We start from the raw sequence: 23603 nt of genomic DNA, 5'->3' as shown, positions 1-23603 counted from the left end.
TATGTCTATATTTCACAAGTTTGGACATCACAGCACAGTACATTACCGTAGAGTTCAGTACGGTAGAGCACAGTAAAGAGTGTAGTTAAGTTGAATATTACATACTGTACACTACTCATGTGTGTTCTACTGTACTGAACTGTAATGCACTGAACTATACTCTACAGTGCTGGACTATACTCTACTGTGCTGGACTATGCTCTACTGTGCTGAACTATGCTCTACTGTGCTGGACTATGCTCTACTGTGCTGGACTATGCTCTACTGTGCTGAAATATGCTCTACTGTGCTGGACTATGCTCTACTGTGCTGAACTATACTCTACTGTGCTGGACTATACTCTACTGTGCTGAACTATGCTCTACTGTGCTGAACTATACTCTACTGTGCTGGACTATGCTCTACTGTGCTGAACTATACTCTACTGTGCTGAACTATACTCTACTGTGCTGGACTATACTCTACTGTGCTGAACTATACTCTACTGTGCTGGACTATACTCTACTGTGCTGAACTATACTCTACTGTGCTGGACTATGCTCTACTGTGCTGGACTATGCTCTACTGTGCTGAACTATACTCTACTGTGCTGGACTATACTCTACTGTGCTGGACTATGCTCTACTGTGCTGGACTATGCTCTACTGTGCTGGACTATGCTCTACTGTGCTGAACTATACTCTACTGTGCTGGACTATACTCTACTGTGCTGGACTATACTCTACTGTGCTGGACTATGCTCTACTGTGCTGAACTATACTCTACTGTGCTGGACTATACTCTACTGTGCTGGACTATACTCTACTGTGCTGGACTATGCTCTACTGTGCTGGACTATACTGTGCTGGACTATACTCTACTGTGCTGAACTATACTCTACTGTGCTGGACTATGCTCTACTGTGCTGGACTATGCTCTACTGTGCTGGACTATGCTCTACTGTGCTGGACTATACTCTACTGTGCTGGACTATGCTCTACTGTGCTGGACTATGCTCTACTGTGCTGAACTATGCTCTACTGTGCTGAACTATACTCTACTGTGCTGGACTATGCTCTACTGTGCTGAACTATGCTCTACTGTGCTGAACTATGCTCTACTGTGCTGAACTATACTATACTCTACTGTGCTGAACTATGCTCTACTGTGCTGAACTATGCTCTACTGTGCTGGACTATGCTCTACTGTGCTGAACTATACTCTACTGTGCTGGACTATGCTCTACTGTGCTGAACTATACTCTACTGTGCTGGACTATGCTCTACTGTGCTGAACTATACTCTACTGTGCTGGACTATGCTCTACTGTGCTGAACTATACTCTACAGTGCTGGACTATGCTCTACTGTGCTGAACTATACTCTACTGTGCTGGACTATGCTCTACTGTGCTGAACTATGCTCTACTGTGCTGAACTATACTCTACAGTGCTGGACTATGCTCTACTGTGCTGAACTATGCTCTACTGTGCTGAACTATACTCTACAGTGCTGGACTATGCTCTACTGTGCTGAACTATACTATACTCTACTGTGCTGGACTATGCTCTACTGTGCTGAACTATACTCTACAGTGCTGGACTATGCTCTACTGTGCTGAACTATACTCTACTGTGCTGGACTATGCTCTACTGTGCTGAACTATGCTCTACTGTGCTGAACTATACTCTACAGTGCTGGACTATGCTCTACTGTGCTGAACTATACTCTACAGTGCTGGACTATGCTCTACTGCAACGTGGTTTGTGACTATTATGAAGGCAAATCATTAATGCAAAATTGAATATAAATGTTAATATTCGTTTTCAGGGGCCTTTAGTTAAACATTGTGTTTCTAATACTTTTGAATACATTTTCTAGTCGTTTTTTAGACCCAGAAATCAAAGCCTTTGTCAACCATTTTTATCCTAAATATTAAGAATAAGCAAACGTATCCAGGCCTTCATTTCACAAAAATATAGACACTTCACTTTAATTTGACACAATTTGATATACTCATATAAACTTGGTTCTCTTTGGTACCTTTACATGAAAAATACCTTATCCTTTAACCATACAGCCACTGCTGAATAAGAGCTAGACCCACCCATACCGTGCAACTGACTCAAGTTTAAATATTACCAGAGGGTTGTTTCTAACATTAATCGCATGAATAGACACACAGGCTAGGGTTGTAAATGTACTGGGAAGGGGAATGAAATTACTCTGAATGATGATATAGCTCAAGAAGATATGCTGACAAAATAAGGCACTAGCGAAACCAGCATTCTTATAATGAAAGTAGGGTTTCTCAGTATCTGTCGGTCTGTGGCACTGAGCCCTATAAAGACCGTAACCGCCGTGCCCTCCCGTCTCTAACGCCAGATGTGAGCAGTGCCTCTTTCGCGCTACAGCAGCCTTACTTTCGGATTGGTCAGTAACCAAGCGCTTGGTTCTTCAAAGCACTGAGAGAGTTACTGCCGAGAAACCTAGCGACTCTCACCAAAGACCGCGAACAGCCTATTTCAAGGGGCCTGGCTAAGGTAAAATCATATCTTTAGTATATCGCTAATTATTGGCGTTTGTGGCTTAATTAGTCTACTGTATAGTGCAATATAGCCTGTTCATTGCGGCACTACCAATGCATTTCGAGTTTTTGAATAATGTATAGGCTAAGCCTTGGTGGATCTAATTGTTTTTTTAAAAGTATTGTTTGAAATGCACTATTATATTTTCTCAGTACGCTTATTTATCTGTGCAAATAATTACAAAATGTTGTGCTATTTGCAATTGTACAATAGGCTTTCCTGTGTTTGGTGTCTGAGGGAAGTAGCCTAGATTGTATGTATCCTAAGTAGCCTGCATTTGTATGTATCCTATTAACGCCTTCTAAATACAGTTATCCTATTGAACATCTTTACAGTAGCTTACTTAATGGGAAGTGCATGGTGCTGTGGTGTGGACCGTAGGTTAGCCAGTGGACAAGAGTTCTGCATGGAGACCAATGCGATTAACAGGTGCAAGATTTTGGAAAGGATTTTGCATATTGTTGAGCGAGTAATATCAATAACAGTAATGTATTTTCTAGCTTAAAAAAAATAAACATAGTAGCATATCCTCGTTGGGGACATTATTCTAACGTATTTTTTATTCTGGGTGGTATTAGGCTATATTTTTATCATTGTCCGATATTGGAGTATGCATTAAATTATGTTCAACTGGTGGTGGAATAAGTACTGTTTGGGAGTTTAGCACAAGAGTACTACGTAGGTTAAGAAGTTTAAGAAGTTTAAGAAGTCAAACAAAGAGGAAAAGAAAATATGCCGATGCATATTGGAGCTTCTCAGTGGGCCAAACCATGTCCTCAGTCTCTCTTAGTGGACCAAGCAATGCCCTCCGGTGACAAAAGTTGGGTACCACAGAGCTGCCAGTCTTCATCTCCTGTGGCATTAGTCTATGAATGAATAGCTTGGCTGGCATTGAGCTATGAATTGATTCAGACTTTGTCTCCTACACACACAATCCCCAAATGACTATTTAGAAAGGAAAGACTGCTGAAATTAACCAGACATGAAGTGGATCTCAATACTCATTGGCAACTTACAGTAGTGCTTTTGTAACAGACTTAAGAACGCACCGTAAACTCACTCCACAGCTTGCTTGAAATGTCACCGATGGAGCTATCCTATTTGGATAACTCGAATGGTTGGTACATTGTCAAGGAGGGTGGTAACTTGTGTTAGCGAAGCAGAGGTCCTAGGTTCAAGCGTCGGTGTGCGCCGAATCAGGAGGAAGCAGTGCTCTCTAAGTAAGTAATGTGCGGTCATATATTTACAGTGGTGCTGTGACCTAGATCTACAGTTGCACTCAGTTCAATGCTGGGTTCACTGTTAATGAAGTTTGAGGGATGAATGTTGCACATAGGGATGTGTGAATCTTAATCGTAAGCCTGAAGTGTCCTCACCCGCTCCAGCGAATAGCTAGCTTTTCGTGAGACCCAGACTGGTAAGAAGCTTCAGGAGAGCGGTCACTTGTTCTAGCAAGGCAGAGGGCCTGGGTTGGAGCTTCGGTGTTCGAGTCAGGAGGAAGTGGGACTTCCTAAGCAAGCAGCGTGACATCCTTTAAACTTTCAGTAAGATATTAGCTCAAGGTATGATTGTGCTGTGATGTTTGTATTCTGCTGATTTATTGTTCAGTCTTTATTGGTCTGGTGCTGGTAGAGGAAGTTTTGGTATGCACTTACAGACTCCTCTTTATGACCATAATGTCAGCCACATCCTGTAGAAAGGACAGGGAATGTTGTTATTGATCTAACATATTAATACTAGAAATCATCCTAATACAATAACAATCAGTAGCTAATGTCCTCGTAAACCAATTATGATTTGGTACTGTACTTTTGCCCAATGGATCACACAACAAAGGACTAATGTGAGTGTACATTATGATTATAATGAGGATGTGGTGGTTATAATGACCAACTTGCTGCCTGGTACACCTGTTGCTCTCTCTGCTTCTCCTCCACGGCTCTGTAATTGCCCCTGATGGGATATATAAATCTGTATTTAATTGAACTGAATAGAACCAGAGAAGGACATACGCCTGTGGAACAGGCATGTTCCAATATCCACACCTGCATAACACTTCAAATTAGAATGCATTACCAGTACATTGCTTTTTTCAAGTGGTATACTGGTGTGGGTATTGGAAGAACTGTTTTTGGTTCCGGGTAGAACCCTTTTGGGTTCCATGTAGAACCATTTCCACAGATGGCTCTACATGGAACCCAAAATGGTTCTACCTGGAACCAAAAAGGGTTATCCTATGGGGACAGCCAAAGAACCCTTTTGGAAATATTTTTTCTCAGTGTATAGTCTTGCTTGTGACAATACAGAATGACCACATGTTGATGCGTTACTTGAGTTCTCATGGTTTGTGTCTGAAATGGGACCCAATGGGACTCTGGTCAAAAGTATTGCACTATAGATGGAATAAGGTACTATATAGGAAATATGGTACATTATATAGGGAATAAGGTGCTATTTCAGACACGTACATAATTCCATGTCAGACGTGATTAGACTGAATTAGCCCAGATAGGACAAATTTGTTATTCTAGGCTTGTCTTTATTGGAAATAGATGCTCATTACATGCTAAGGGTCCACTGGGAATTCCAGGACTTGCTGTGAGATGGACCTGCCTGTCAACAACATCATCAGCCTCAGCCTGAGCACCTCTAGGGGTTGGCTGTTCCTCGACTACAGAGATCTGCTGTGTGAAATAGGGGACACAGTTTAAACAAATATTTGTTGTGTTCAGCACAACGTAGTTAAGCGTTTTTGCAACCAAATGTGTGTTCTAAATGGTTTCACATTTCCTGCCTACTGAACACGCCCGTGGCTACACTTCAGTTTCAGTGGGGATGGTTTATGGCTTTGTGTTGATCCAAATCTCCATCTGCACATGGGCATGGGCATATTTAAACAGGTTATATGAGGACAGACGTTAGCGCAGAGTAACTGATGGACGTGTTCATTTTGGAATAATATCACAGTGTAGGAAGGACCTGAGGCTAATGATGCGTTTTAATATTTCATCACATCATTCTTGAAAAGTGATGTTGATTTGAGACAAACTCCTTGTTCTTCAGCAGCACGTGTTACTACTCCAGGCATGAGTACAGTGCATCTTGGCCACAGGGGGAACTTTTATCAAATGTTGGTCATGTGACATACACTCTCTTGCTTGTCATGTTTCCATGGTTACCATGCTGTCCTCCCTCTGTGTCGACTATCTTGTATTTCTGATATAAAGCCACAGTAGTTCCAATTTAGTTTGCCAAGGTAAAATGCTTGGGGCTGTTGGCAGACTCACTAATCACCTGGTAGCAAGGCCTGGCCAATCAATACATGTAGTTCAGGCCAGCTAGTAGAGTGCAGACCTCTCTGATCTCTGCCTGTGTGATAAAGCAGAGGATCATTTCACATAGGACAGCAAAAGCTCTTGGGAAATCACACCAGCTAGTGTGTGTAATTTATCATGCCTGAACAGAGCAATTCCCTGTATTTTAATGCTCACACACTGAATGTTTGAGTGTTGTTACTAGTGCAATAAACTGTTACTACACAGGCATAATATACGTTTTCATTAGGTTTGTCATTCATATGTTAATGGTTTACAAAAGAGCATATGGCTTCCCTGAGAAGCTGTGAAGTTTTGACTGGGTCTAAGTTATGATGAGATCTTCTCTCTGTCCTGCAGGCCTTTTTGTGGAGGGCTAGTCTGAGATAAAGTTGGGCAAACTGTTCCCTGTACTCTCCTCTGTCCTCCTGAGGTTACTCACAGCAGCACAGAAGAATCACTCCAATTGGAGGTCTGGAGTTATTATGTAAAGCTTGCAAATAGTTGCATCTGTAACAGGATACTGGTATGCTATTTTTTACCGACCGCCTTGATTCGGTCTTATGTAGGATTTTTTTTTTACATTGGATAAAATCAGAGACACAGCCATAAAATGGTATGTCATACACTACAGTTGAGGAAGAATGGGGAAAGTATTTTTCGAGAAAATGTCCCTTGAATGCTGTGGTACCTAGTGGAGAGCTCTTCTTTGTCTACACCAATTCAGCATTGTTCACATCCCCTTAAACCAGCCCCACCCATCTCTTTAAGGATTCACATGTGAGGTCATGTGCTAAACAGTGAGTAGTGTAGTAAAGATTACGACCAAAAGTGGTAAACGTAGAAGCCTAAAATACGGCAAACAGAAAGTGTCCAAATATTAAATGACACTTACCCAGACTCTTGCTAAGTGGGTGTCTCTACAGCGAAATGGTTACTTGCATACTATCAAAAATAGATGGTGTCAATTCTCGAGAGAGAGAACAAAGTAATATACTGTGTATACAATAGCAATATCAATATCAATGATACTGGTGATGGGGTAGTTACAGTTGAAGTCAGAAGTTTACATACACCTTAGCCAAATTCATTTAAACTCAGTTTTTCACAATCCTGACATTTAATCCTAGTAAAAATGCCCCGTCTTAGGTCAGTTTAGGATCACCACTTTATTTTAAGAATGTGAAATGTCAGAACAATAGTAGAGTGAATTATTTATTTAAGCTTTTATTTCTTTCATCACATTCCCAGTGGGTCAGAAGTTTACATACACTCAATTAGTATTTGGTAGCATTGCCTTTAAATGGCTTAACTTGGGTCAAACGTTTCGGGTAGCCTTCCACAAGCTTCCCACAATAAGTTAGGGGAATTTTGGCCCATTCCTCCTGACAGAGCTGGTGTAACTGAGTCAGGTTTGTAGGGCTCCTTGCTCGCACATGCTTTTTCAGTTCTGCCCACAAGTTTTCTATAGGATTGAGGTCAGAGCTTTGTGATGGCCACTCCAATACCCTGACTTTGTTGTCCTTAAGCCTATGCTTGGGGTCATTTTTCATTTGGAAGACCCATTTGTGACCAAGCTTTAACTTTCTGACGGATGTCTTGAGATGTTGCTTCAATATATCCATATAAATTATAACATTTCAATTTTTGTTTCATCAGACCAGAGGACATTTCTCCAAAACGTATGATCTTCGTCCCCATGTGCAGTTGCAAACCGTAGTCTGACTTTTTTATGGTGGTTTTGGAGCAGTGGCTTCTTCCTTGCTGAGCGGCCTTTCAGGTTATGTCGATATACATTTACATTTAAGTCATTTAGCAGACGCTCTTATCCAGAGCGACTTACAAATTGGTGAATTCACCTTCTGACATCCAGTGGAACAGCCACTTTACAATAGTGCATCTAAATCATTAAGGGGGGGGTGAGAAGGATTACTTATCCTATCCTAGGTATTCCTTGAAGAGGTGGGGTTTCAGGTGTCTCCGGAAGGTGGTGATTGACTCCGCTGTCCTGGCGTCGTGAGGGAGTTTGTTCCACCATTGGGGGGCCAGAGCAGCGAACAGTTTTGACTGGGCTGAGCGGGAACTGTACTTCCTCAATGGTAGGGAGGCGAGCAGGCCAGAGGTGGATGAACGCAGTGCCCTTGCTTGGGTGTAGGGCCTGATCAGAGCCTGGAGGTACTGCGGTGCCGTTCCCCTCACAGCTCCGTAGGCAAGCACCATGGTCTTGTAGCGGATGCGAGCTTCAACTGGAAGCCAGTGGAGAGAGCGGAGGAGCGGGGTGACGTGAGAGAACTTGGGAAGGTTGAACACCAGACGGGCTGCGGCGTTCTGGATGAGTTGTAGGGGTTTAATGGCACAGGCAGGGAGCCCAGCCAACAGCGAGTTGCAGTAATCCAGACGGGAGATGACAAGTGCCTGGATTAGGACCTGCGCCGCTTCCTGTGTGAGGCAGGGTCGTACTCTGCGGATGTTGTAGAGCATGAACCTACAGGAACGGGCCACCGCCATGATGTTGGTTGAGAACGACAGGGTGTTGTCCAGGATCACGCCAAGGTTCTTAGCGCTCTGGGAGGAGGACACAATGGAGTTGTCAACCGTGATGGCGAGATCATGGAACGGGCAGTCCTTCCCCGGGAGGAAGAGCAGCTCCGTCTTGCCGAGGTTCAGCTTGAGGTGGTGATCCGTCATCCACACTGATATGTCTGCCAGACATGCAGAGATGCGATTCGCCACCTGGTCATCAGAAGGGGGAAAGGAGAAGATTAATTGTGTGTCGTCTGCATAGCAATGATAGGAGAGACCATGTGAGGTTATGACAGAGCCAAGTGACTTGGTGTATAGCGAGAATAGGAGAGGGCCTAGAACAGAGCCCTGGGGGACACCAGTGGTGAGAGCGCGTGGCGAGGAGACAGATTCTCGCCACGCCACCTGGTAGGAGCGACCTGTCAGGTAGGACGCAATCCAAGCGTGGGCCGCGCCGGAGATGCCCAACTCGGAGAGGGTGGAGAGGAGGATCTGATGGTTCACAGTATCGAAGGCAGCCGATAGGTCTAGAAGGATGAGAGCAGAGGAGAGAGAGTTAGCTTTAGCAGTGCGAAGCGCCTCCGTGATGCAGAGAAGAGCAGTCTCAGTTGAATGACTAGTCTTGAAACCTGACTGATTTGGATCAAGAAGGTCATTCTGAGAGAGATAGCGGGAGAGCTGGCCAAGGACGGCACGTTCAAGAGTTTTGGAGAGAAAAGAAAGAAGGGATACTGGTCTGTAGTTGTTGACATCGGAGGGATCGAGTGTAGGTTTTTTCAGAAGGGGTGCAACTCTCGATATAGGACTCGTTATACTGTGGATATAGATACTTTTGTACCTGTTTCCTCCAGCATCTTCACAAGGTCCTTTGCTGGTGTTCTGGAATTGATTTGCACTTTTCGCACCAAAGTACATCTCTAGGAGACAGAACGCGTCTCCTTCCTGAGCGGTATGATGGCTGCGTGGTCCCATGGTGTTTATACTTGCGTACTATTGTTTGTACAGATGAACGTGGTACCTTCAGGCGTTTATAAATTGCTCCCAAGGATGAACCAGACTTGTGGAGGTCTACAATTCTTTTTCTGAGGTTGGCTGATTTCTTTCGATTTCCCCATGATGTCACGTAAACAGGCACTGAGTTTGAAGGTAGGCCTTGAAATACATCCACAGGTACACCTTCTAAAGCCATGACATACTTTTCTGGAATTTTCCAAGCTGTTTAAAGGCACAGTCAACTTAGTGTATGTAAACTTCTGACCCACTGGAATTGTGATACAGTGAAATAATCTGTCTGCAAACAATTGTTGGAAACATTACTTGTGTCATGCACAAAGTAGGTGTCCTAACCGACTTGCCAAAACTATAGTTTGTTAACAATTCATTTGTGGAGTGGTTGAAAATGACTCCAACCTAAGTGTATGTAAACTTCCGACTTCAACTGTAAGCTGTATGCATACAATAAGGGGCAAAGTGGCAGAGCAGCAGGATAAAAAAATAAATAGTAGCAGCAACATATGGTGTGTGTTAGGAGAGAGTAATGTGAATAGAGGCACTGCAGATAGTGTTGATGACTGAACTCACCACCAGTGATGAACTGGTCTGTCCGAACCACACATGAACAAGGGAATCTATTCGGAGAGCCTGTTTCTGTCCTGCCCTTGACTTTGGTGTAGGTCATGTGATGTCCATAGTCTCTTTGTCGCAAAACTCCCTGATCTTCTCAAAAATAGAAGTTTGTCTAGCTGTGTCCAGTCCAAGTGGTGCTTGTACAGGCAGACCATCTATGGGAGGAAGAATGTCAGTGTTGCTCAGCAGTTGAAACCTGGTCCCAACTGAGTCCGAATGCTCCTTGGCGACCACACCAGGCTCCAATGCATCTTTATTTGACCTTTATTTAACTAGGCAAGTCAGTTAAGAACAAATTCTTATTTTCAATGATGGCCTAGGAACAGTGGGTTATAACTGCCTGTTCAGGGGCAGAACAACAGATTTGTACCTTGTCAGCAACCTTTCGGTTACTAGTCCAATGCTCTAACCACTAGGCTACCCTGCAGCCAGCCCCATATCTGCATCTAAGCTGTAAAACAGGAAATAACAAAACAAATTGAAAATACATTACAACCTTGCATGACATCAATTCACCTCCCAAGTTTAGATAAGAAGAATAACCTCATGCAATGAAAATGATATTCACCTGAAGTGCTGGTACTGCTTGATCTGTGGCAGCAGCCTGAAGGTGTTGTTGCCAGCCATAGCTTTCCACCAGCACCGTACCATCCTCCAGTCCAACCAGCTGTGGGATGTTGACCCCTGTCACAGTGCTGTCCTTCACTACACCAGCAATCTCAGGCAAAGGTGTTCACTCTGGTCTTTCTAGAAATGTATAATATCGGAAACTATAGCTAGACTCTTAACTGTATCATAACCGGCCATGATTGGGAGTCCCATAGGGCGGTGCACAATTAGCCCAGCGTCGTCCGGGTTAGGGTTTGGCTGGGGTAGGACGTCATTGTAAATAAGAATTTGTTCTTAACTAAAATTATAAAATAAAAATGAACACTTCACGGCAGACCCCTTTCATTAAATAAGACGTCGTTTTGAGTTTTGTTTGTACAGCTTACTTGGTCCGTTGTGTCAAGTCACTCTGGTTCACACTGACCGTGTGCAAATGGCATAAGAATCGTCCACCTGAAAGTAGTCCATCACAACTCTTTCCCACTGACCTTTGTCGATAGCGCCTGATAAATTCATGGGATCAATGCTATTGGGAGCAGTAGCAACACATTTGCAGTACTCCATGGCTAACTTTATATCTTTAGAAAAAACAACTGCTGTAGAAAGGATTGCACATAGCGAGCAGCTCATTTTATAGACAGAAGATGCTACACAGCAGACCAATCTGAAACTCATCTCCCAGGATGTCCAGCCCATTCATTATCTCAGCCAATCACGGCTAGCGGGAAGGTTCCTGTCTTTTTTTCTGTGGCTAAACCAACTAGGCTTTTAATTTAACCTTAAGTTTTTTTCGTATTTACACATGACATACAACTTTGTTATTAAGGTACATGGTTAAATAAAACACGGAAGCTCAAATGTTACAGAAGGCATTTCTGCCAAAAAACAGCATACAAAACAAATATAAAAAATAAACTTTCGAATGCCTCTCCTGTGAAGTTGTGACTTGCGATATACGCCTAATTTGCTGAAACTAGTCACATTTTAGGATGTGAGTAGCTATCTCAGATTGTCCCAGTCTGCTGCTAAAGCCTTGTTCTTAGTCCGTGCATTATTATATTACTCTACCAAAGGACTCTCATTGTATCATTTTGATTTCAGGAACACAATGACAAAACATAAATCCTCGTGACATTTTGTTGTTTCTTCTTCCAGACACTACGGTGTCCCCATACCGGGACGGTTGTTGCTCACGTGCGCTAATGTGACTATAATGCTGTTGTAAGTAACAGCAAACTTACCAGGACATACACATGTCTTTATATGGGCAGAAAGCTTACATTCTTGTTAATCTAACTGCACTGTCCAATTTACAGTAGCTATTACAGTGAAAGAAGACCATGCTATTGTTTGAGGAGAGTGCACAACAACAAAACACTTTTATCACGGCTACTGGTTTGATATATTCACCTCTGAAGGTAAATAATGTACTTACATTCAGTAATCTTGCTCTGATTTGTCATCCTGAGGGTCCCAGAGATGAAACGTAGCATAGATTGATAAAATCAATTTTTATAATTCAAATGTAGGAACAGGGTTCTACAGTTTAAGGCCATGCCGTCTCTGGGTCCACACCCACGTGCACCCATAATTTTTGTATGTTTCTGTAGTTATGTACTTGAAAATGTATCAATTGACCAGTTCGGCACATTTGGGCAGACTTAATACAAAATACTGTGCAGTATTGCAATGCTTCACTGGGTCAATCTGAAACTTTACACATGCACTGCTGCCATCTAATGGCCAAAATCTAAATTGCTCCTAAACCCCTATATTACATTATGGCCTTTCTCTTGCATTTCAAATATGATGGAACAATTTTTTTATAGACAATGCATGTATTTTATTTAATCATCTTTTACCAGATCTAATGTGTTACATTCTCCTACATTCATTTCACATTTCCACAAACTTCAACGTGTTTCCTTTCAAATGGTATCAATAATATGCATATCCTTCCTTTCTGTCCTGAGCTACAGGCAGTTAGTCATTTTGGGTGAAAATTGGGGGAGAAAATCAGATTGTCCCAGTCTGCTGCTAAAGCCTTGTTCTTAGTCCGTGCATTATTATATTACTCTATCAAAGGACTCTCATTGTATCATTTTGATTTCAGGAACTCAATGACAAAACAAAAATCCTTTCCTCGTGACATTTTGTTGTTTCTTCTTCTTCCAGAGCTGAGTGAGTGGAATGGCCGGGACTGTCGTTGTTTTGAGTCAAACTCACTGTGCTGGGCCCCACAGCCTGGTACTGTGTGGGTGCTAACAGAGAGGAACAAAGCATGTGGACCACGTCTGCTATGACAGTCAACATGTCTGAGCCAGACCACATTAACTGCACCATCAGCCATGAGATCCACCAGTACCTGTTCTCTGTGGCCTACATCCTGGTTCTTTTGATTGGCGTTCCCACCAACGCCTACTCCCTCTACCATGCCTGGCTTCAGCTGAGAGACAAGAACGAGCTGGGGATCTACCTGCTCAACCTGACCGTGTCAGACCTCCTCTATCTGGCCTCTCTGCCTCTCTGGCTGCAGTACATCTTCCAGGGAGATGACTGGAGACAAACTGAGTGGCTTTGCCAGCTGTGTGGCTTCCTGCTCTATGAAAACATTTATGTTAGTATCGGATTCTTATGTTGTATCTCTATAGACCGTTACCTGGCCGTAGTGTACCCATTCCGCTTCACAGCTTTTCGAAGTATGCGGGCAGCCACGTTGGCCAGCGCCTTCATCTGGCTGAAAGAGATTGCTGTGGGTGTTGTCTTTTTCAGACACAAGGAGCTAAGCAGGGACAGCACCAACCAATCGGTGTGCTTTGAGCACTACCCCATGCAGCCGTGGGAGTACCCAATCAACTACTACCGTTTCGCCGTTGGCTTCCTGTTCCCACTAGGCATCCTGTCCGTGTCGTATCTCCGCGTCCTGCGGGCGGTCGGAAAAAGTGTAGGCACGCAAAGCACCCAGAAAACGCGCATCAAGAACCTGGTGACCAGCACCATTGTCATTTTCCTGGTGTGTTTCTCTCCATACCACGTGTTCCTGCTGGTGCGTACCATCTTAGAAAGAGACTGCCCCTTCATCATCAACATCTTCAACTACTACCACGTCTCCCTGCTGCTCACCAGCTTCAACTGCGTGGCCGACCCAGCGCTGTACTGTTTCGTCAGTGAGAGGGCCCAGCAGGGTATCCAACAAGCCCAGGAGGCCTGTACCCAGGCCCTCTGCTGCTGCTGCCACAGGGGACAGCACAGCCCCGTCACAGCCACAGGTACAGACTCCGAGGTGGCCACCTCCAACGAGAACAGAAAAGTCTCAGTCACACTGCTGACGTCTAGTAGTAATATTAATAATACATGGGTTTTATGAAGCTCTTTTGAAGGACCTAAAGACACTTGAATAGTAGACTAGGAGCTAGGGTTGTATTTGGATGAGAGAGAAGGTCGGGGAAAAAATACATACAGTGACAGGACATTGGACATGAGACATTGGACAATGATATGATTATGGGCAGTCCCATGAGCAGTAACATGTGAAGTTCATCGGAGCCCATCAAATTTGCTGTCAAATGAAAGCTAAGAGTCTATATTTTTGAGAAATTAACTTATATATACATTTTTCAACCATTTCCAATGCAAAACGTGGAATAAGCAAAGGCTTTGATTTCTGTTCAACCAGATAGAAAAGGGGTCTTATAAAACATATACCAGAAAAAGTCTTAAAGGTATTAGAAATACATCAAAACCCAGTAATGCTGAAGTAAAGACCCTTCCAAGTAATATCTATATATTTATATTTAGTTTTGCAGAAAAGTTTTGGCATCTGTAAGTTTAAGGAATATTGCCTTGTGTCTTATCATTCTCTTGCCAGAAACATATCTTTAAGATATTTTCTAATTTCTCTCCCTCATGAGGAGGGAGGATAATGAAAGTTCACATAAGTAACAATTAAAGGTAGACCTACCGATTTGAGTGTTTTTACTGATAACAATTTGGTTTATGATTTATTAAGTGATTTAAAACATGTCATTTTGTTACCAAATTGGTAACGGAATGACTTCTCCAGTTGAAGTCACTTCTCCTGGTTCTTATTGTCACCTAGCCATGACTCTCATGAGCCCTCTCTATTTCCATTTACTGTAACCAGCCCTCTCACCCACTGAGCACCGACGGACACCGGACGTCCATGGACGTGGAAAACTGGTTTACATTTTGTCAGTCCAAATCTAAACCAATCATAGATGTCTGTTTCTACTGTACTGTACTGACCTTTACTATGCTGAACTATACTGTGCTGTACTGACATTTACTGTACTCTGCTCTACTGTGCTGTATTTTGGTGCTGTACTTTGTTGTCCAAACGTGTGAAACAATGACGTCTATGATTGGTACAGATTTGGTCCGAACCGGACCAACCAAATTTGGTCTTGTTTGGGGCCAGAGCTCATCAGAATAATAGCCATTGTGTAGAATAATGCATTACATTTGTTCTACCTTTGTGTACCTTTTCAAGATACATCACAATGAGGAGAAGGACATTCATAATTATGCACTTCTGTATAGTACAGATCATGGTCTCATGATGTGACCATCTGTTTCTGGGTGTTAATCCACTTCACTTACTGTATGTAGTTCAATAACCAAAGTAGATTTTTCTTTTCAAACTCAAGTTGTCATATCATAGCTGACACCGATTCTTTGAATCTTAATTTGGAGTAAAACGTGGTCCAAAAAAACTGAGGGAGATTATATTGGCATTCTGTTACCAAACTTTACATCTGCACTGTTCTTTGAGGTAATGTTTTTGTAAAATATTCAGTGGAAAATGTTAAAAGTAGTCCTTGTGCATAGAGCTGTATGCTTTGTTGAACTTTGCAATCAATAGTTTTTGTCTGGCATACAGTCTGTGTCATTCTGTTACAGTAGCCTTGGACATATGACATAGTAAAAGTGTTATAATTAAGGTAATAACATATGAATATGATGCTTTTTGTTTTTTAAATGAATGTTTAATACTTTCTTTAACATGTGCAGGCACAGGTGATGCTGCCTTGTGTATAAGCTTGAGTTGAAAACTATCTTCAATACCAGGTTCTTTCTGCAACATTGTCAGGTTTTTATCGTTCATCACATTATGTAATATTCATTGTGTGTTTTTGGTTTTGAGAGTGACTCTGAATTCATACAACATATCAGCACAGATTCGACATATCAGCACAGATACGACATATCAACATAGCCTCTTGAGCAAACTTATCTCTATTTCCTGTTTGTTTCTTTTTAAGTACACTGAACAAAAATATATAAAGTGTTGGTTTCATGAGCTGAAATAAAATATCCCAGAAATGTTTCAAACACACAATAGCTTATTTCTCTTAAATGTTGTGCACACATTTGTTTACATTCCTGTTGGTGAGCATTTCTCCTTTGCCAAGATAATAATCCACCTGACAGGTGTGGCATAACAAGAAGCTGATTAAACAGCATGATCATTACACCTTGTGCTGGGGACAATAAAAAGTCACTCTAAAATGTGCAGTTTTGTCACACAACACAATGCCACAGATGTCTCAAGTTTTGAGGGAGCGTGCAATTGGCATGCTGACTGCAGGAATGTCAACCAGAGCTGTCATTTTAGAGAATTTGGCAGTACTTCCAACCGGCCTCACAACTGCAGACCACGTGTAACCATGCCAGTCCAGGATCTCCAGTACTGGCTTCTTCACCTGCGGTGTTGTCTGAGACCAGCCACTCGGACAGTTGATGAAACTGTGGCTTTGCACAACCAAAGAATTTCTGCACAAACTGTCAGAAACCATCTCAGCGCAGCTCATTTGTGTGCTCTGCGTCCTCACCGGGGTATTGACCTGACTGCAGTTCTGCGTCGTAATCGACTTCACTAACACGCTGGAGAAGTTTGCTCTTCACGGCTGACTCCCAGTTTCAACTGTACCGGGCACATGGCAGACAGCGTTTACGGCGTTGTATGGGGGAACGGTTTGCTGATGTCAACGTTGTGAACAGAGTTCCCCATGGTGGCAGTGGGGTTATGATTTGGGCAGGCGTAAGCTACGAGCAACGAACACAATTGTATTTTATCGATGGCAATTTAAATGCACAGAGATACCGTGACGAGATCCTGAGGCCCATTGTCGTGCCATTCATCCGCCGCCATCACCTCATGTTTCAGCATGGCAATGCACGGCCCCATGTCGCAAGGATATATACACAATTCCTGGAGTTGTGAAAATGTCCCAGTCCTTCCATGGCCTGCAAACTCACCGATTAGAGCATGTTTGGGATGCTCTGGGTCGACGTGTACGACAGTTTTTCTGATCCACACCCCTACCTTTTTCTTTTTAAGGTATTTGTGACCAACACATGCGTCTCTGTATTCCCAGTCATTTAAAGATTAGGGCCAATTTAATTTATTTCAATTGACTATATTCCTTATATATAATGTAACTCAGTAAAATGTTTGAAATTGTTGCATGTTTAGTTTATGTTCAATGTACAAGTAGTTATTATCTTAATAGGTCCTCTGGGATTCTTGCTGCTCAATATATGTGAATTGCTCCCAGTTTCAGGGGTACGTAAGGATTCCTCAGCTCAGATTCATAACTGAAGGTGTGTGGAGAGCATAGACATACATCATTGGTTGAGAGCCTTCAGGGAAGCATCAGCACTGGGTCAAGCTCAGTAGTAACCCAGAGGTCTTGACTTACTTGACTTCTGTGTTTAGCATAAGTTGTTCACAGTGTTCTCTACTGCACTCTCTTTCCCAGGGGTTTGCCCTGCCCCTGTTAAGGATGTCTTAGTTGGAACTGCCCCATGATGCCCCCATCCCTTTTCCCGTTCCCATGTCTTCCCAGGCCATGTCCTGGCCACACAGCCTGAGTAATTTTAGGTTAAACGACCCACATGGGAACTAACGTAGCTGACCTTTCACACTCTGCACAGATTATTTTCTGCTGCATGTTTTCCCTCCTTACATTAGGAGTTTGGTTTTAAAGTACAACATCTCCCCAGAACAGAGAGAGAGAGAGAGAGAGAGAAATAGGCTTTTCTATTGTGAATTATGCAGTTGTAAATCAATGAAAGATGGACTGGTTGCTCTAAGCGGTCAAACATTGAGACATTCAGAGTTCATAAATCAAAGTTTCAAAGCAGAACAAGAACCCAGGGGTCAATCAATTCACACCGAAGGAGCCAGTGTAACAATACTGTTGACTCTTTATATAACATTTCACAGGGGCTCTAATGGGATCAAATGTAATTTGTTTAAATGTTTTATGTTTAACCACATCATGAAAATATGAACATAAATCTGTAGAGCAAGTACTGTAACCAATTCATTGGTTTAATGTTATTTTCTCTTGCTGTTTGGGAGATTTGCTTTGTGACCATGCAGTCATGCCTGGCGTTAGCAGTGACACACTGTACTCAGTGATGCATGAAATGCCTTCTCGCTGCGTGTTTTTCTTCTTCTGCTGAAGTTATGACCTCTTGCTGTTTCCTTTCATATCAGTTTGGTCGGAAATGTTTTCTTCACATCTGTCTCATATATCCGGCAATACCTCTGGTAACCCGGCACATAGTGGTTAGCTCGACAAGGTGAAGGAAGTAGAGACGCTGTTGCACCCTCTTGCCAAGTGTGGTGATGGTGTTGGTTCATGACAATGTGGACACCGAGGAACTCTCTGAAAATGTCCCATTGATGTGGATCGGGGCATGTTCCCTCCAATGCTTCCTGAAGTCAACAATCAACTCCTTTGTTTTCTGACGATGAGGGAGAGGTTGTTGTCATGATGCCACAACACCAGTTCACTTACCTCCTCACTATAGGCTGACTTGTCGTGGTTGGTTATCAGGCCTACAATCGTGGTGTCATCAGCAAACTTGGTGGAGTTGGTGTCGTGCAAAGCCACGCAGTCGTGGGGTGAACAGGGAGTACTGATGACACACCGCTGTGTTGAGTCAGTGTGGAGGAGGTGTTCTTGCCAATCCTCACAGCTTGTGGTCTGCCTGTCAGGAAGTCCAGGATCCTGTTGCAGAGGGTGTCCAGACTCAGGGCTCTGAGCTTGGTGTCGAGCTTGGAGGGAACAATAGTGTTGATTGCTGAACTGCAGTCAATTAACAGCATTCTCACATAGGTGTTCCTCGTGTCCAGATGTGTTATGGCTGTGTGAATAGTGATAGAAATGGCATCTTCAGTGGATCTGTTGTGGCTGTAGGCAAATTGGAGTGGGTCCAGTGTGCCTGGCATGCGGCCTTGATATGGGCCATGACCAGCCTCTCGAAGCACTTCAGGATCACATAGTTGAGCACGATGGGACAATAGTCATTTGCGCATGTCACGTAGTTATTTTTGGGCACTGGGACGATGGGGGTCTCCTTAAAGCAAGTAGGGACTACAGCCTGGGACAGGAACAGGTAAAAGATTTCAGAGAAGACGCCCGCTAGCTGGTCAGCACACACTCTGAGGACACAGCCTGGGAGACCATCTGGGCTGGCTGCTTTGTGAGTGTTTACTCTATTGAGAGTTTTCCTCACGTCAGGCTCAGAGAGCAAAAGCACCTGGTGGGCGATAGGTTCAGTACGCATCACTGTATTTTGTATCAGAACGTAGGCTTGCACTCTTTGAAGTATCGTAGATTGTCGCATTGCACTCTTTGTTTATAAATCCCTCCTGCATAAGCTTCCACCGTACCTTACTTCATTGTTAACAGATGTACGAGATGCCAGACCCTGTCTCATGGATGGTTAACTCTGGAGATCCCTTCAGTTGGGTTGATCTGCTTTTAGTTTTTATGGAAGAACTTAGGTAAAAATACTTAAGTTCTACTTGACTCGTTTTTGGGGATATCTGTATTTTACTATTTTTAACAACTTTTACTTTTACTCCACTATATTCCTAAAGAAAATGTACAATAGGTGTACTAAACAAATTTGCCTCAAAGACCGATAAGGGCCATCAGAATAGATTGTCTTTCAACATTTTGGAAAACCATATAATGCCAAATTCAGTATGTGGGCCCATGCTACATATCTTAACTTAGTTTGAGAAAAGCTAAAGGATTTGTTAAGAGATGGCTGACTTGGTGATAAAGCAGGAAATCAGATGTTATGTGTCCATTTAAATCCTTTGTGAATCCACTTCACAATGGCATAACCGCTTGAAACTGTTTAGGGTTACCGAAGACATTATGAACCATGTTAAGTTTGGCATTGACATCTTAAAAAATAAGGAAACTATTTAATAGTTGACTTTTGACGATGTAACGCTAATACTTCAAATAATCATATCATCTTGTCATGGTCTAAAAGTCTGATTCACTCTGAATTTAATCTTTGTCAATAGTCCCTAAAGAGTTTGAGAAAATAACATTGATGCATTCAAAGATGCTAAAAATACTAAAGAAATCTTCTTCTCATGAACCATAGGACCAAATGACACCACATTTGGAATGTAGGCCTATCGTATGTCTTAACTTAGCTAAGGAATTGGTCAGATTTTACCTGTCCATTTTAAACCACTGTAAATCCACTCTGATCTTGTCATTTCTGTCATCCTGTGAACCCCATTCATTGCTGCTTCCAGCTATATTTTATGACTGTGTTTTGCTTTTCATGTATTGTTGCGTATTATAACATGCATTTTAATGTGTATGTGGATGTGTTGTTAATGTGTATGTTGTATTTTGATGTGTATTGTTGGGCTAAACATGACTCATCTGGAAAAGAGCCCTTGGTCTCAGCATTGACTCCCTGTCAAAATAAAGCGGGAAAACATTTGTCATGATGGTTGATGTATGGAGTTGTGTGGATTCCTCTAGAGTTGTTCTCTGGAAGAAAGGGCTTTCATGTCATTTTATCTTATTCAGATCTAGGGTTACAAAAGAAGGGTATATCACTTGAAACTTTCTAAGTTTACTAGTAAAATACCCAAATGCTTTACTTTTTTAAGGATTTAAGACATCTAGTGGCCCTTTTGGGTACTTCAGATTTTTACAGGTGTCTGTAATTATCTCTGTCCCTCTGTGTGGCCTTATCACATGTAAAATGCATTAAATAATTCAATATGATTTTCCAAAAAACAAAACAATGTTAAATATAAACCATCAACTTAGTGAATACCGTTGTTTAGTATTAGGGTTTCAGCATGAAATATCTATATTTTACACACTTGTTTATTTTACGATGTCAGTATGTATTTGTTGTCAATGTTTTGGTGTCAAACTGATGGCAGTTTTGAAAAACATAAATAGTTGGAAAAGTTGCAGAGTTAATTGAAAATAATGCCGTTGTTGATTACAAAAACGAGTTGAATCAACTTTGTTTCCATGTAATTTCAACCCCAAAATACTTCTGGACTTGCCAAAAGTTATCAAAATAAGCGAATTTTGTATTTTTGTTCACCCAACTTTTAACCTAAATCCAATGATAGGGTTACATTTTTGGTCGATTCCACGTTGCATTCACGTTAGTTGACATCTGTGCCCAGTGGGGAGATTTTTTATTAGTTAGGCTATTTTCTCTTATGAACTTGGTGGTTCCAGCCCTGAATACCGATTGGCTGACAGCCATGGTATATCAGACCGTACCACGGGTATGACAAAACATTTTATTTTTACTGCTCTAATTACATTGGTAACCAGTTTATAATAGCAATAAGGCACCTCGGGGGTTTGTGGTATATGGCCAATAAACCACGGCTAAGGGCTGTGTCCAGACACTGCGTTGCGTCGTGCATAAGAACAGCCTTCAGCTGTGGTATATTGGCCATATACCACACCTCCTTGGGCCTTATTACTAATTGAACCATATGGTCTATGTACTAGACACTCATGGACAATGTGGAGACCGATATAAAAAAGTGATACTCTCTCTCATATATACGTTATTCAAGTATTAATTACCAAAATTACTGAAGGTTCCGGTAACTTTGATAAACTACCGGTAGCTTTTTCAACCCTATTCAGATCTCTGCTCTGGCATATTTTAAGAGTAAAACAAACCGTCTTGTATGTTCTCATATTTCACCCTTTCTATCTCTTTCACCTGTGAAGGAGTGGTGCCTTGGCAGTTTGGATTTGATTCAAAATACAACTACACACTTCAAAACACATTTTAACAGACTAATGCATCTCACTCCAAACACACTTGTTAGGGTATGCCGGACAGAGACCGAATCAGAAATGCACGCACACGTATGGCTCGGTGGAACTAGAGTTAAATTCACACTGTAATTTGAGCAACTAAGCAACTAATTCCATCATCGAATAATACTTAACATTCTCAGGTGTAGCCAGTAGCTAACTAGCTAATGAATATCCTGGGTTTATTTATTTCCCTAGCAACAGAAGCTTCCTTGGACGATATCATCTTGACTTTGAGTGAACCTAAAGGAAAGGACTTCATTTGGAAAGGTCACACCTAATGTCTTCGCTTTCTATTAATCCATGTTAGCTAAGAGAATAACAGATGAACTAACTGTGTGACTGAGTGTGAGCATAATCATTTTTGGGGGCTGGAGAATACAGTATGTCCACTCTCTTTGCAAGGTTGCCTGAAACCATACCATGTGTTTATCAGACTGTGTTGACTGTATGAAGTGTGTGTGGAAGATTGTTTTAGACAGATCTGTGTCTGACTTGGCTCAGTCGGCTGGGGAGATGAGGGATGGAAAGTCAGGGAGGGTGGCCCTAGCATGGCACACACTGACACTGGTATTGACAGTTGATGAGATCATGTTTGAGTTCAGGCAGTGGGGCTCTGATTCATGTATTAAAATACACTGCATCAGCGGTTACATCATAAACATAAATCAGTATTACAACAGTCAATCGCATACAAGTGAGTTATGATTTCCAATACCACATTTCATATTTACACCATTAATATGACTAAGGAAATGTGTGTTTAAAAAAATCTAGATACAGTTGAAGTCGGAAGTTTACATACACCTTAGCCAAATACATTTAAACTCAGGTTTTCACAATTCCTGACATTTAATCCTAGTACAAATTCCCTGTTTTAGGTCAGTTACAATCACCACTTTATTTTAGAAAATGTAAAATGTCAGAATAATAGTAGAGAGAATTATTTATTTCAGCTTTAATTTCTTTCATCACATTCCCAGTGGATCAGAAGTTTACGACACTCAATTAGTATTTGGTAGCATTGCATTTAAATTGTTTAACTTGGGTCAAACGTTTCAGGTAGCCTTCCACAAGCATCCCACAATAAGTTGGGTGAATTTTGGCCCATTCCTCCTGACAGAGCTGGTGTAACTGTCAGGTGTGTAGGCCTCCTTGCTAGCACACAATTTTTCAGTTCTGCCCACAGATTTTCTATAGGATTGAGGTCAGGGCTTTGTGATGGCCACTCCAATACCTTGACTTTGTTGTCCTTAAGCCATTTTGCCACAACTTTGAAAGTATGCTTGGGGTCATTGTCCATTTGGAAGACCCATTTAACCCAACCTTTAACTTCCTGACTGATGTCTTGAGATGTTGCTTCAATATATCCACACTGGAATGGTAGATTTGCAGTGGAAGAATGTGCAAAGTAGAAATACAAATAATGGGGAGCTAAGTAAATAAAATAAATACAGTAGGGAAAGAGGTAGTTGTTTGGGCTAAATTATAGGTGGGCTATGTACAGGTGCAGTAATATGTGAGCTGCTCTGACAGTTGGTGCTTAAAGCTAGTGAGGGAGATAAGTGTTTCCAGTTTCAGAGATTTTTGTAGTTCGTTCCAGTCATTGGCAGCAGAGAACTGGAAGGAGAGGCGGCCAAAGAAATAATTGGTTTTGGGGGTGACCAGAGAGATATACCTGCTGGAGCGCATGCTACAGGTGGGTGATGCTATGGTGACCAGCGAGCTGAGATAAGGGGGGACTTTACCTAGCAGGGTCTTGGAGATGACATGGAGCCAGTGGGTTTGGCGACGAGTATGAAGCGAGGCC

At 42.2% G+C, this 23603-nt stretch overlaps 1 protein-coding gene across 1 annotated transcript; it reads left to right on the top strand.

Moving 5' to 3' along the window:
* The first annotated feature begins 2174 nt into the window (after positions 1-2174).
* Positions 2175-20441, top strand: LOC135508039 (ovarian cancer G-protein coupled receptor 1-like). The gene is made up of 2 exons (XM_064927938.1): positions 2175-2520; positions 12813-20441. Exon 2 carries the CDS (start codon positions 12919-12921, stop codon positions 14002-14004), a length of 1086 nt encoding a protein of 361 aa, XP_064784010.1. The 5' UTR covers positions 2175-2520; positions 12813-12918; the 3' UTR covers positions 14005-20441.
* Positions 20442-23603: the final 3162 nt, after the last annotated feature.

The sequence above is a fragment of the Oncorhynchus masou genome, chromosome 21 (genome assembly GCF_036934945.1).
Source record: "Oncorhynchus masou masou isolate Uvic2021 chromosome 21, UVic_Omas_1.1, whole genome shotgun sequence".
Lineage (NCBI taxonomy): Eukaryota > Metazoa > Chordata > Actinopteri > Salmoniformes > Salmonidae > Oncorhynchus > Oncorhynchus masou.
This window is presented reverse-complemented; position numbering and strand designations above follow the sequence as displayed.

Bases quoted from the DNA above. Each gene is read 5' to 3' on its own strand.
- LOC135508039 (XM_064927938.1), top strand. From the start codon at position 12,919: ATGTGGACCACGTCTGCTATGACAGTCAACATGTCTGAGCCAGACCAC.